We start from the raw sequence: 14,416 nt of genomic DNA, 5'->3' as shown, positions 1-14,416 counted from the left end.
ATTATTATTATCATCATCACTACATTTCCTTGAGTGTAAGCTGCTATTAGTTATAAATCACATCACCAATTTGATAACAACTTTTTGGTGAAAGAAGCAGCATACTCACATTAAGTCTACACGTAAAAATGGAAAGATCCTTACAAACAAGAATATACTATTCCCTTAAAACCAAGACTTTACATAAGCATCCCTAGGCATTCTCTTTGGTGATCATACATGTCTTTCTCTTTCAGTTCCTTTGGTGACTCCTTCAATGTCTCTTCTTGTTCATCTTCAGTACTGTGAGAAAGAAAGTAAGAAAATTACATAAATCCCCTCTGTGAACAAAGTACACTAAACTACTTGGTACAAGGAACCAGTTGATCAGCCCAGTGTGAGACGCAGAGGAAAGGGGACTAAGCTCAGTAGTAGAAAGTGTGAGTTCTGTGCTGGGCACGTTGGCTCACGTCTGTAATCCCAGCACTTTGGGAGGCCAAAGCGGGTGGATCACGAGGTCAACAGATCGAGACCATCCTGGCCAACATGGTGAAAACCTGTCTCTACTAAAAATACAAAAATTAGCTGGGCTTGGTAGCACGCGCCTGTAGTTCCAGCTACTCAGGAGGCTGAGACAGGAATCGCTTGAACCCGGGAGGCGGAGGTTGCAGTGAGCTGAGATCGCGCCATTGTACTCCAGCCTGGGCAGCAAGAGTGAGACTCCGTCTCCAAAAAAAAAGAAAAAAAAAAATGTGAGTTCTGGTTCTGGCTGTACTACTAGCTGTGAGTTCTCTGACATGTCTGGGCCTCAATTTTCTCTCCAGAGATTGAATAAATACTCTGTAAGGGTCAGCTCTGAAATCAGTTAAAGACTCTATACGACCGTGAGCAAATTCATGAGAAAATCAACAGAGCGCAGGAACTTTGCTGGGAGGTAAGATATTGGAGCAAAGGGGCACAGCCATGAGGCCTCAGCACCTGTAAGAAGCTTCCTGGCATAGTGTACCAGGAGAGGCCAGAGAGGCTTGTACCAAAAAATGTCCAGAATAGTGAAGACAAACTTGACCCATTTCTACTTTAACCAATATTTAAGATTCAATTTCAGTACTCACTGAACATTAACTATAAGGCAGATCCCACGCTAAATCCTTCCATGTTTTCACTTTTTTTTTTTTTGAGACGGAGTCTCGCTCTTGTTGCCCACGCTGGAGTGCAATGGCGCGATCTCAGCTCACTGCAACCTTCGCCTCCTGGGTTCAAGTGATTCTCCTGCCTCAGCCTCCCAAGTAGCTGGCATTACAGGCATGCGCCACGCCCGGCTAATTTTTTGTATTTTTAGTAGAGATAGGGTTTCTTCATGTTGGTCAGGCTGATCTCAAACTCCTGACCTCAGGTGATCTGCCTGCCTCAGCCTCCCAAAGTGCTGGGATTACAGGTGTGAGCCACCGTGCCTGGCCTTCACATTTTTAATCCTTGTAAAAATCCTGTGAGACCAATGATATAAAAGAAAGATCATGGATTTGGGGTTGAGTTGTGACTTTATTAATTCTGTTACCAAAAATGTTTGTTTCTCCTTCTAAATAATACAACAGCACTTTTTGGCCCTCTTGATTTACATAAATGACCACAGGACTTGTTTTAACCAATAAAGTATGAGTGAAAGTGATGAGTCACTTCTGGGCAGAAACTTTAACAGCCAGTGCACAACTCACCGTATTCCATTTTTCCTGCCTTAGCAATCAAGGAAGCACAAAAATGGGGCCTCCCTCAGCCTAAGTCTGATAGAAGGCAATATAGCACAGAACATTCCTGGCCAACCCATGAGCCATGGACACGAAGCAGGGGCAAAGAAGAAACTTGTTGTTTTAAACCACTAAAATTTGGGAGTTGTTTACTATATATAGCATAATCTACTCTATCCTGACTGACTAGCTGAGTGACCTTAGAAAAAAATAATTAAACTCTCTGAACTTTGCTTTCCTTACTGGCAAATGGAGGCAATAGTATGTGCCTCACAGGGTTCTTATGTGGATTAAATCAGGCAATGAAACAGAGTGCCTGGCATATGCTAGATATTTAGGAAATACTAGCTATAATAATTATAATTAAGGAAATTGAGGCCCAGAGAGAATAAAATAAATTGAATGTTATTGTGCCAGATACATTATAACAATTATGAATTTTTTAAACTTTTATTTTGAGATAATTATAGGTTCACATGCAATTGTAAGAAATACACTTTACCGGCTGAATGCGGTGGCTCACGCCTGTAATCCCAGCACTTTGGGAGGCCGAGGCAGGTGGATCACCAGAGGTCAAGAGTTCGAGATCAGCCTGGCCAACATGGTGAAACCCCATCTCTACTAAAAATACAAAATTAGCCAGGTGTGGTGGCACACACCTATAATTCCACTACTTGGGAGGCTGGGGCAGGAGAATCGCTTGAACCCGGGAGGTGGAGGTTGCAGTGAGCTGAGATCACGCCACTGCAGTGAGCTGAGATCATGCAACAAGAGTGAAATTCTATCTCAAGAAAAAAAAAAATACACTTCACCCACTTTATCCCAATGGTAACATCTTGCAAATCTATAGGACAGTATCACAACCAGGATATTGACATTGATACAGTCAAGATAGAGAACATTTCTACTACCACAAAGATATTTCTGGTTTACAGCTATGCCTGCTTCCCTCCTTTCCCCACCCCTTCCTTAACCCCTGGCAACCATTCATCTGTTCTTTATTTTTATAATTTTGTCATTTCAAGAATGTTATATTAATGGAATCACACAGTAAATAACTTTTTGGGATTGCTTTTCCTACTCAGCATAATTCTCTGGAAATTTAGCCAAGTTGTTGCATGTATCAATAGTTTATTCCTTTTTACTGCTGAGTAGCACTCAATGGTATGGATGTACCAAAGTCTGTTTAATCATTTACTTGGTGAAGGATATCTGGGTTTCCAGTTTGGAGGTATTATGGATAAATTTGTTGTAAACGTTCCTGTGTGTATTTCTGTGTAAATATAAATTTCCATCTCTCTGGGATAAATGCCCAGGAGTTATATTATTACTTTAAGTTCCTATTGTCAACATTCTCAGTAAGGATTCTTATCCCTGCTTCACAGATGGGAAAATAGAATAGAGGGGTTGAGAACCTTGACAAGGTCACATGAACAGAAAGTCAGAGTCAGATCTAAGTAAAGGTGATGACTCAACCCCTCAAATTCTACTGCACAAGCCCTAACACAGCTAAGCTGCCCAAATCTAACTTTTATAAGATAGTAGCTAATATATTTGAAGGCAAGCAATATATAAACACGGAGCATTATCACCATTTAACATTGCGTCTATGAGTTTGAAACTGCGTAAGATAATAACAGCCCATACCTTCGTATAGGTTGAAATTGAGACCTGGGCAAAATCTCAGCATTCTTTCCAAGAATTTTTCTCATTTGGAACTTTTCCTCACCTGAAAGAATAAAGCAAAAAAAAAAATTTATATATATATATATATTTTTTTTTTTTTTTACTGAAAAAAACAAAGAGTTTTACTGAATCTTTTACAGACAAAGATTTTTACTGAATCTTTGTCAACCCAAATTATTATCATCATTCCCTAGAATGTCCCTTGGTCTGGTCCAGAATTAGAAATAATCTGGATAAACAAAGTGCTGCCCTAATTGGGTTTGGATTGAGTGCTGTAGAAGAGGTTTTTGCTCTGAAAGTTTATTTTCCTTGCTCAGAGCACAGAACTATATTCTGACACTCAGAATACAATCAAGCTATTTACTGGCCTTTCAGTTATAACCACAGTTATTTCTAGAGACAAATGTTGTTTTGTCTTTTTAAGAAGGCAAGCTGACCCGGTTCCTGTCAACAGACGCCAGGGGGCGTTGAAAACAAGAACTGTTTGTTAACTAAACAGCCCCGAACTCTAACTATGCCACTTGGCCATCAAACACTACCTAAAGAGTAGGGGTGGGGGTGGGGTCTTGAGTACTGAGGAGCTAATTCAACTGTCTTCTGTTCTTCTTGGCATCAAGTTATCTGAAGTTACTCCTCCCCAATTCTCAGTAAGATGCTTTGCTCCAGGCAGGCGGGGCCAGTATCCATTTTCCTTCCCACCACAGTACTGTCCTAGTTTATAGAGAAGGGGGCAGACAGAGCATCCTTTGCTTTGCAGACCTCCAGGCAGGCAGGGCCAGTATCCATTTTCCTTCCCACCACTGTACTGTCCTAGTTAATAAAGAAGGGGGCAGATGAAGCATCCAGCCCTGTTTCCAAATGCCCATGACTCCCCAACCCCCATCCCATTCCTTAGGTCCAGGTGGTCTGGTAGACACTAAGAAGGCCCACCAGAACAATGCCACCTTTCACAGCTACCAAGGAGCTCTGAAACCCCACCAGTGGAGAGACATTGGGGGTTCCTCTTCCTCTGACCCTTTTAAAATGAAAAGTATCCAGAAAGCATAAACTAATTCCTAAGAAGCAACATTTAGAGCTTAGAGACTTTAGAGTCCGACCCTCTCCTTTACTTTATACCAGGGGAAAGTAGGGCCCTGGGGTGAAGTGACTTGCTGAAGGTTATGCAGAAAAAGTCAGTGGCAGAATGGGGCTTGGAACCTAGCATGCTGCATCCTGTACCCCTGTTGTGTCCTCTGATGTGGAAGGGGATATACATCAGAGCACTAGATGGAAAAGGGGGCAGAGAGGGGCAGAAAGAAGTGAATGGAGTAGAAATCAGAGACTTTTTCACACACTTCAGATGTCTGTATCAAACTAGCTCTGGTTATCTGACCTGTCTGCCCTAAACTTTTCCATCCCACTCAACTCACCCCCAATACAAGTTAAGTGGCCACATACAAGGCAGGTCCAAAAAAGAGGCTCTGCAGGAAGAGGTGGGTGGCCCAAGGCTCTGGAGACTTTTAATACATATTATGCTGAGACTTTAACTAAAAGTTGATCTAAAAGCTTACAGCTTCTTAAAATGCTCCCAACTCTGGCAGGGGCCTACACAAGGCTACAGTTGGAAGCTGGAGTATGCAGTAGAGGAAGGGAGTAAGTTCATAACACCACGCTGTTTGGGTTTAGACGGTTGAGACATGACCATGGATAGCTACACAGGTTGGTAGGTGGATAACTCTAGTTTTAAAATAGATGAGTACATAACTTAAAAGAACAAGAGTACACAATTTTAAAAACGTAACAAAGCCAACAGTTAACTTATTATCTGTCTGGTGCCACATCCCTGGCTACTGATCCAAGGCTACCTTCTCATCTAATAGAAAGCCCCTGCTAAGTTATATAGAACCCAAGGCCCCCCAAGTGGTAGATGTTAAGTTGAATCTGCATTGTTAACTGTTACTAACTCTTTGCTAAGATGCTAAGTAAGCAAAGGAAAATGCTGGTGACACTGCCTTCTGGGGAGAAGAAATACATGGAAACCTAGTTCTAATTTTGTTATGTTAATAACCAGCTATGTAGCTTGGGCAAATCCCCCAGGTCAGCTTAGCAAAGATAACCGCACTTGCTATGTGGCACACCAAGGAGCCTGAAAGCTTGAGAGACCAAAGGGGGAAAAAGCAGTGACTACAACATATGCTATAAGGGGAGGTATAAATAATACAACACGTGGATGTCATGAGGTTGGTGAGGAGCAAGGGATTTGTTCTATTGAGGAGAAATCATTGAACCTTGGTTTTCTCAACCATATAATGAAAGGTTTGGACGAGGCTGTCCCTCAGGATCCCCCCAGCTCTAAACATCTGTGATCCAACAGAAGAAAGTGAAGGGAAGTGATTCTCAAGGAATCTTCCCTAAGGGCTTATTACCGGAGACTTGAGGTTGGGCAAATGCACCTTGTATTCCTTCAAAGTCCTCTTCTATGGGACTCAAGGTCTAAAAAAGAACAAAAGAAAAGCAAAGAAAGGAGGTTCACTGGAGGCAGACATATTAAAAGGTCAATAATTGCTTGATGTTCTTAAATCTTGAAAATCTTCATAAGATCCCTGCATCTTTATAGAAAAAGCACAAACTTGCTTCCTAGATATTAAGTACTTATTTGTACCATATGTCCTCTCCTCAGTAAGTCCTCCCTCACCTCCCATTGTGAAGAGGAATTATGTGACTCCCCCTCCTTATATCACTATCCCTATTCAAAACAATCTTCCAACAAAGATATTTTGGTTCTTGGGAGCTTTATCAGAAGAGCTAAAGAAGGCTTAAAAGCTGGCCCGGTCTGCAAAACTACTCTATGAGGTAAGAAGTCAGAACAATGGTTCCTTTTGGAAGAGGCAGTGACTGGATGGGAGCACAAGGGGTCTTTTGGGGACTAGTAATGTTTCATTTCCTTTTTTTCAAACAAGGTCTTGCTATGTTGCTCAAGCTGTTCCCAAACTCCTGAGCTCAAGCAATCCTCCCACCTCAGCCTCCTAAAGTGTTGTGATTATAGACATGAGGCACCACACCTAGCTAAAATTATATATATATTTTTTGAGACAGAGTCTTACTCTGTGCCCAGGCTGGAGTGCAGTGGCACGATCTCAGCTCACTGCAACCTCTGTCCCCCGGGTTCAAGCGATTCTCCTGCCTCAGCCTCCCAAGTAGCTGGGAATACAGGCACCTGCCACTGCGCCCGGTTAATTTTGTATTTTTAGTAGAGACGGGGTTTCACCATCTTGGCCAGGCTGGTCTTGAACTTCTGACCTCACGATCCACCCACCTCGGCCTCCCCAAGTGCTGGGATTACAGGCGTGAGCTACCGCGCCTGGCCTGAAATTACATCTTTGATGCATCCTAGAATTCTTATCAGTCAAATACTGTGATTGACACAATCCTCCCTTTCACATAGGTAAAAGATCCCAAAAAGGTGCCAAGTTAGCAGGGAGGTAGGGTGGAAAATAAGTAAATAAGAGAATTCAACAAAATTCATTTTACAAATGAAAATACTCTGTACAGCAGGTTCTTGTAAAAGCTAGGCAGACTCCCAAGAAAACTTGGTATATTGGACAGTCTCATATTTGTTGCTGAATCCTTGCCTCAATCCTGGCTCTCCCATCACTAAAACTTGGCAGGTTGGAGTTAATTAATTCCGTACATCTGCAGAACACCAGTCTTCCTCAGAGAGAGGAATGATAGCCTCGTCCCTTCCCATTAGGAAGTATGAATTAGGTAGCATGAATAAAAATGTTTTGAGCCAGGCATGGTGGCTCACGCCTGTAATCCCAGCATTTTGGGAGGCCGAGGCGGGCGGATCACGAGTTCAGGAGTTTGAGACCAGCCCGACCAACGTGGTGAAACTCCATCTCTACTAAAAATACAAAAATTCGCCGGGTGTGATGGCGCATGCCTGTAATCCCAGCTACTCAGGAGGCTAAGGCAGGAGAATCGCTTGAACCCAGGAGGCAGAGGACGCAGTGAGCCGGGATCACACCACTGCACTCCAGCCTGGGTGACAGAGCGAGACTCTGTCTCAAAAATTAAAAAAAAAAAAAAAGTTTTGAATAAAAAGTACAAAGTGCTGTATAAATGCAGTAACCACAATTTTGGGAGAAACTGCACATGACTTCCCATCCTCAAAAATAAAAAAAATTTCAGATGTTTTTCAAAACACGTATGAATGCATGGGTTCATATCATACTCCTAACACCAAAAAAGGTATAAAAAACCCTGGTAGACATTACATACTTTGATATGTAAGCTATTTTTCTCAATAAAAGAAATAAGGCAATGGAGAAAGGTGAAAAGGTACTTTACCCTGAACTGCGTTTTTTACCTCTAGAGCTAAGTTTTCTTGAGCAGTCGAGGAGTAAAAATATTCATCGTCTGGAGTTAAAAATTCATCTGTTATGTCCTCAGAAGACTCTGGTGAACAAGTTGATTGCATGGACTGATGCTATTAATAATGTAGGAAATCACTTTTAAGTTGCTGTTCATTGTAACCAAATCCCTTTATAGTTGGATGCAGTGTTAACAAGGGGGTTATCTAACACTACCCAGCAGTCAGTGTGACACTCTGAGCTGACTCTCCCTACCTCTTTGTGCATGTGCCTCTGCCTTCCCTTCCTGGTGGGGAAAAGCAGCTGTTAACTGCCTGGAATAGCATGAAGGAATGCTAATCCTGAGCCTCAGCAGCATCACCTGCAGAATGGGTGGAGATGAGGTGACCGTCCTATTCTAATATTCTAAATAAGGAGAAAGGCCCTAGTCAACTCAAGTTGAGGACTGAATTTAAACACCCTGATCCCTCATAGGCAGAGACATAGCCCATGTGTTGGCATCATCTTACAGATGAGGAGGCTGCGGCTACTCAGAACCTGTGAGTCCCTTGAGTATTACAGGTTAAAGGCAAATGAAGAAGCATTTTAAAAACAGCAATGTACTCTCAATAATAAAAATAAAATAGTAAAAAACAGCAAATTTATATTTACTTATTTATTTTTCTGAGATGGAGTCTCTCTCTGTCACTCAGACTGGAGTGCAGAGGTGCGATCTTGGCTCACTGCAACATCCACCTCCCAGGTTCAAGTGATTCTCCTGCCTCAGCCTCCTGAGTAGCTGGGACTATAGCCATGTGCCACCATGCCCAGCTAATTTTTGTATTTTTAGCAGAGACGGGTTTCACTATGTTGGCCAAACTGGTCTTGAACTCCTGACTTCGTGATCTGCCTGCCTCTGCCTCCCAAAGTGCTAGGATTACAGACATGAGCCACCATGCCCGGCCTGCAAATTTCTTTCTTTCTTTCTTTCTTTTTTTTTTTTTGAGACAGAGTCTTCCTTTGTCACCCAGGCTGGAGTGCAGTGGCATGATCTCAGTTCACTGTAGGCTCTGCCTCTGGGGTTCCAGTGATTCTCCTGCCTCAGCTTCCCGAGTAGCTGGGATCACAGGTGTGCGCCACCACGCCTGTCTACTTTTTGTATTTTTAGTAGAGATGGGGTTTCACCATGTTGGCATGGCTGGTCTCAAACTCCTGACCTCAAGTGATCCTCCCACCTCGGCCTCTCAAAGTGCTGGGATTATAGGTGTGAGCCACCACGACCGGCCTGCAAATTTATTTCTTTAGCATCTCTGCTCCACCCCTTTTTTCCTGCTTATTTTGCAATATTCAGGACCTGATTACCATGTGGCCAAATGGCTCACTTCAGTCTTTTTTTTTTTGAGACAGGGTCTCATTTGGTCCACCCAGGCTAGAGTACAGTGGCGCAATGACAGCTCACTGCAGCCTTGAACTCCTGGGCTCAAGTGATCCTCCTGCCTCAGCCTCCCGAGTAGCTGAGACTACAGGTGCACACTATCATGCCTGGCTAATTTTTATTTATTTATTTTTAGACAGGGTCTCACTCTGTCTCCCAGGCTGGAGTGCAGTGGCGTGATCATGGCTCACTGCAGCCTCAACCTCCCCAGACTCAGGTGATCCTCCCACTTCAGCCTCCCAAGTAGCTGGGACTACAGGCATGCACCATATCCAGCTAACTTTTGTATCTTTTGTAGAGATGGGGTCTTGCCATGTTGCCAAGGCTGGTCTCAAACTCCTGGACTCAAGTGATCTGCCCACCTTGGCCTCCCAAAGGGCTGGGATTACAGGAGTGAGCCACTGCACTCAGCTGATTTTTACATTTTTTTGTAGGCAGGGTCATACTATGGTGCCCAGCCTGGTCTTGAACTCCCGGCTTTAAGTGATCCTCCAGCTTCAGCCTCCCAATGTGCTGGAATTATAGGTGTGAGCCACTACACCCAAACTTCAGTGATCTCTTGGCAGAGATTTTGTGACTAATTTCCTCGGACACTGCTTTTTGCCACACACTTCCCTTCCTGTGCACTTAACGGCTGCTCCTCTTTACCTCTCATCAAACTGAATTTGAGTCCTGGCCTCCGGCAGACATTCCCCACTTTTCTGCCTAGGCCTGCTTCTCCAGCTCAGCCAGTATGGTTAATATGACTGTTCTTCCAGCCCTCAAGTCAGAGAAAGAATAAGTTGATCTTATGAATGGTTCGTATGCCATGATTAAATACAATAGGTCAAAAGACCTTACATTTTATCACTATTGTATTCATATATCGTATCATTCTCAATTGCTGTCTATATTCTTTAAATGATTGCAATCCCATGTCAATGACAATAAAAAAATTTTGGTTTCTTAGTCTGGCTGCGCTATGGCCTAGAGTGTGTTAAAGCCCTGAAGCAAGGCTGTAACTGCAGTGGAAATGCAAATAGATCCTGCTGAGGTGCAGTTGTCAGGCACAAACACATCACTTCCATTGAGCTGGGTGCTGAGTTTGGCCCTTAGAGGATATTCCAGGTGAAGGTACTCTCATAGCAACCCTGCCCTTGCTTTTCCTACTCCTAACTGACCTCAGTCCCCTGCTGGGGAAGGAGCTTTGCCCTAGTTTTGTTTACCCAACTATGCCAGAAACTCACGTGCCAAAGCTGAAACTGACACTTTTCTGTACGCTCCCAATCTCCAGGATACACAATTCATTGAGTTGAACTGACTTTTTAAAAAGTTTCAGACAGGAGGAAAGATTATTTTATTCATGTCAGTGACATGAAGGCACATGCTCCAGCCAAAAAGAACTACTATAGCTATTATTTTGGTGTCATAACACATAACAACAACTCAGTTCTATCTTATTAGATCCTTAGGTTCAACTTGGCTTTCCAGGCACTATTACTTACACTGTAAGATTTCTCTATAGCCACCGATGTGTCAGAACTTGCTTGAAAGGCTTCACTATGCTCTGGTTGCTCCTTTTGTCTGGGAGATGGGTGCCTGATACCTAATGATTGTAACATAGTCAGGGCCAAAGTCATTCAGTGATATTCAGACAACATGGAAGAGGATAAAGGTGGCATGAGAGAAGAGATGTATACATATTCTGCCAAGAGTGGCCATGTCCCATACATTAGGTTCAGTCCAGAGAGTAGAGACTGTTAGTTTAGCCTGACCCCAAAATGCAGCCCTGGATCATCTGCCCACCCATTCGAGAGTGATGCTTGACAAGAAACAGATTCTAAATAAAAATAATATCCAAGCCAATAGATTTTCTGCCTAAGACAAATGACAAGTTTAGATGTATCTTTCTTTAACTTATAAACAACTGTGAAACAATATCCCATGCCCTGATTATAAGCAAATTATCAACTGAAAATATATGGCCTTCATTTTTTTTAACCTGTAAATCTATAAACCGATGACAATAAATGTCATGTGTCTCTAGGTTCCTCCAGCATAGACTCTCCGGAAAAATTTAATGCCAGCTTAGAATACATTCTAAATAAATTCTGGGAGAATTTATTTTCAGCTTAGAATACAATGCAGAGACATGGGCAGTAGGCAGTGGTGGCCTACCTCTATCCCCAGGTAAAGAAGGCCCGATTCCTCGCCAAAACCAGGGTCAGTATGTGATTATTTTACTTCCTTTGGACAAAGGGGCCTGTTTCAGTAATATAAAAACTGATCAGTGTCTGGATCTGTTTGCCTGTGGGAAATGCAATGAGATATAGAGCTATACTGCCTTCCCCTGGAATTCAAGGTTTCCAGAAAAGTAGGAAAGGAGAGAGGACCAAACCAAAAAAAAATATGCTGGAAGGTTTACTTTTTTGAGAGCTGATAACTTTTTTTTAACTTTTATTTTTATTTTGAGACAGGGTCTCACTGTCACCCAAGCTGGAGTGCAGTTTCATGATCACAGCTCACTGCAACCTCCACCTCTCAGGTCCAAGTGATCCTCCCACCTCAGCCTCCTGGGTACCTGGAACTAGAGGCGTGTGCCACCACGCCCAGCTAATGTTTTGTATATATATTTTTTTTTTTGTAGAGACCAGGTTTCATCATGTTGACCAGGCTGGTCCCGAATTCCTGGGCTCAGGTGATCTGCTCACCTCACCTCCCAAAGTGCTGGAATTACAGGCTGAGCCACCTCGCCTGACTGATACTTGATTGAGTTCACCTATCCTGATTCCCGCAAGTGAACTTACTGGTGAAGCTTCCAGGCCTGGGCTGTCTGCCATGCTGGTCACTGTCACAGTCATTGTTGCCCGTCTTGTCAAACTTGCCATTTCCTCTGGGCTCATCATTTTCCCTATGATACTCAATAACTTGCTGCCAATCCGTGTTTTCCGGGCTCCTAATGGGGGGCTGCAGTAGGGCGTCGGGCTCATTTTCAGCCTCGCTCTCTAAAGTCAGACTACTCTGAGGATGCCAAGGAGGTACTGTGAGCTGTCCAGTAGCTGCTTTCTTTGCCATTTCTTTCACCTCCACTGTGCACAAGAGAAAGCAGCATTTAAAACATCACTGTAAACATTGGAAACACAGGCTTTCATCTAAAAGAAATACATAATACTATTATAACTCATACTGTAACAGTAATTGCCTTTTTACAGTTGCGTCATCCTTAGCTTGCCCTGTGTGGCTTGAATGGGAGGTGAGGGGAGAATCGATGACAGAGAGAGAGAAGGGAATTTCAGTTAGTTATCCCAAACAACAGCCCTTGTTGCTGACTTCCAGGGTGAAAGGCAGCAAAAAACTTACAGATAGACCCTCTTCCTGTGAAGTTTTAACAGGAAAAATGACATCTATAGTTCTCAGTGTGTAATAATAGAAAGTATTCTATTTGAGTTTGTCTAGTCTTTCCAGACTACACTGAGCTCATATTTTTAGAGTGCATACATATATGCATGTTTTCATTTCAAATGCTGTAGAACACTTCTGCTAATGTCACTTACGACTAGCATTAAAAATAGACATTATATCCTTTAAGCCTATAAGAGAAAACTCATACAAAGAATAATGCCCACAGGATATGAGAGTGACACTGCATACTCTCCACTTTTATAATGTTATATAGTAAATATCTATGTAGCAGTTCCTCAAATAATGTCATTTTATTCAACATTGTTTCGTTGTAACTCTGATAAGAAAAAAAAAAAAACAAAACAATCAATTCCCAGCTGGGGCCACTGTCTGTGTGGCACTTGCGTATTCTCCCCATATCTGCATGGGTTTTTTCCAGGTAGTCCGGTTTCCTCCCACATCCCAAAGATGTGCACGTTAGGTGAACTAGTGTGTCGAAGTTGCCCCAGTGTGTGTGAGTGGGAGTGTGTGAGTACACTCTGCAATGGAATGGTGTCTGTCTAGGGCTGGTTCCCTCCTTGTACCCTGAGTTGCCAGGATAGGTTCCAGCCACCTGTGACCCTGAACTAGAATAAACAGGTAATTACTTATCTTACTTGTTTTTATTAATCTCTCTTAAATGTGTACATAGCTCACATTTATTTCAATGTTTAATATTAGAAGTGTTTTGGTCTTTATTTAGAAGTATGGTGATGTATTTGTGACCAGAAATATGCTATAGGAACTTAACTCTTACTTATATCAATTAGCCCATGGTAAAATTGGTTTTGTTATACATCATTTTGCTTAAAGTCGTAGTTTGCTTAAAGTCATTGTCGTTTCCTATTAACAGTATAAAGTGAGGACTTATTGTATTGTGTACTGTTTTGTTACATTTCTTATACAATATACATTTATATATTAGAAATATTTCCTATAAAGTCTAGAAATTAAAAAAAAAAAGCATTTCCCTTCTGAAGTCTGTAGTCAGAAGGGCCCTGCTTTTAAAATGAAATACAATAAAAGAAAAAAATTCAGAAGGACATTGCTATGGTTCTAAATGTGCAACACAGGTTGTGTACTTAGAAATATCAACCACATTAGAAATATACTTTAAATTTCATTTTGTCTAATAAAACCCATGACTTTATACTCACTTTTCCATTTTAAGTGTACCTTTCCATCATCTTTATTTCTGGACTCTGCATTATAGATTTCAGAAGAAACAGGTTCCACGCTCATCCTGAATTGCACGGGTTTTTTGGAGGTAGGGGGAGCAGGGTGGACACAAACACATCAGTTTGCTCAAGTTCTTGACAGAACCGAAAGCCCACCAGCCCATCCAGAGGACCTGTTCCCTACTCCCTAAGCCATTCCTAGAGTTGCACTGACCCCTTTGCACCAGCAGAGGGTGCCAGAACCCGCCCCCACCCCGGCTCCACCACCAGTTTCCAGTCCACAAGGATCCTTACCTGGTAGAGTCCCAGTGACAGCTGGGTGACGCAGAAGGTCCCTGAGGGCGGCTTGACAGAGTGAAGAGTGCACTATTAAACTGTGTGGCTTTGGCTTGGGCAGTGGACTCTCTAGGTCTTCCCCGGCTAAGAAATGAAAGGACTGAGCTATAAGATCTCTTAAGAGTATTTTTAGTTTCTAAGTTTAGATTTCATGATTATAAAAGTGCTCTTGGGAGATTTTCAGAGGTAGAAGAAACCCAGAGTTGAAGCGCAGTTTCACAAGACACAATCCCTGGGCTGTTGCAGAGTCTCCCCTGCAAATGCCACAAATCACAGGTGATGGTTCAGGTTAGGGTTCTGCTCCTGCCC

General features: G+C 42.6%; 1 protein-coding gene across 1 annotated transcript in view; it reads right to left on the bottom strand.

Moving 5' to 3' along the window:
• The window catches only part of TEX14 (testis expressed 14, intercellular bridge forming factor), a 108,847-nt gene that overhangs the window by 17,339 nt on the left and 77,092 nt on the right, over nucleotides 1-14,416 (bottom strand). The window contains exons 16-23 of the mRNA XM_054457907.1: nucleotides 14,066-14,191; nucleotides 13,751-13,836; nucleotides 11,960-12,241; nucleotides 10,658-10,758; nucleotides 7,756-7,875; nucleotides 5,813-5,879; nucleotides 3,369-3,450; nucleotides 220-282 (exon numbers count right to left, since the gene is read on the bottom strand). Coding sequence (XP_054313882.1) covers nucleotides 220-282; nucleotides 3,369-3,450; nucleotides 5,813-5,879; nucleotides 7,756-7,875; nucleotides 10,658-10,758; nucleotides 11,960-12,241; nucleotides 13,751-13,836; nucleotides 14,066-14,191 — 927 coding nt within the window. The remainder of the gene's footprint in view (nucleotides 1-219; nucleotides 283-3,368; nucleotides 3,451-5,812; nucleotides 5,880-7,755; nucleotides 7,876-10,657; nucleotides 10,759-11,959; nucleotides 12,242-13,750; nucleotides 13,837-14,065; nucleotides 14,192-14,416) is intronic.

This window comes from Pongo pygmaeus, chromosome 19 (assembly GCF_028885625.2).
Source record: "Pongo pygmaeus isolate AG05252 chromosome 19, NHGRI_mPonPyg2-v2.0_pri, whole genome shotgun sequence".
Classification (NCBI taxonomy): domain Eukaryota; kingdom Metazoa; phylum Chordata; class Mammalia; order Primates; family Hominidae; genus Pongo; species Pongo pygmaeus.
The sequence above is the reverse complement of the archived record's forward strand: the minus strand, read 5'-3'. Positions and strand labels throughout refer to the sequence as shown.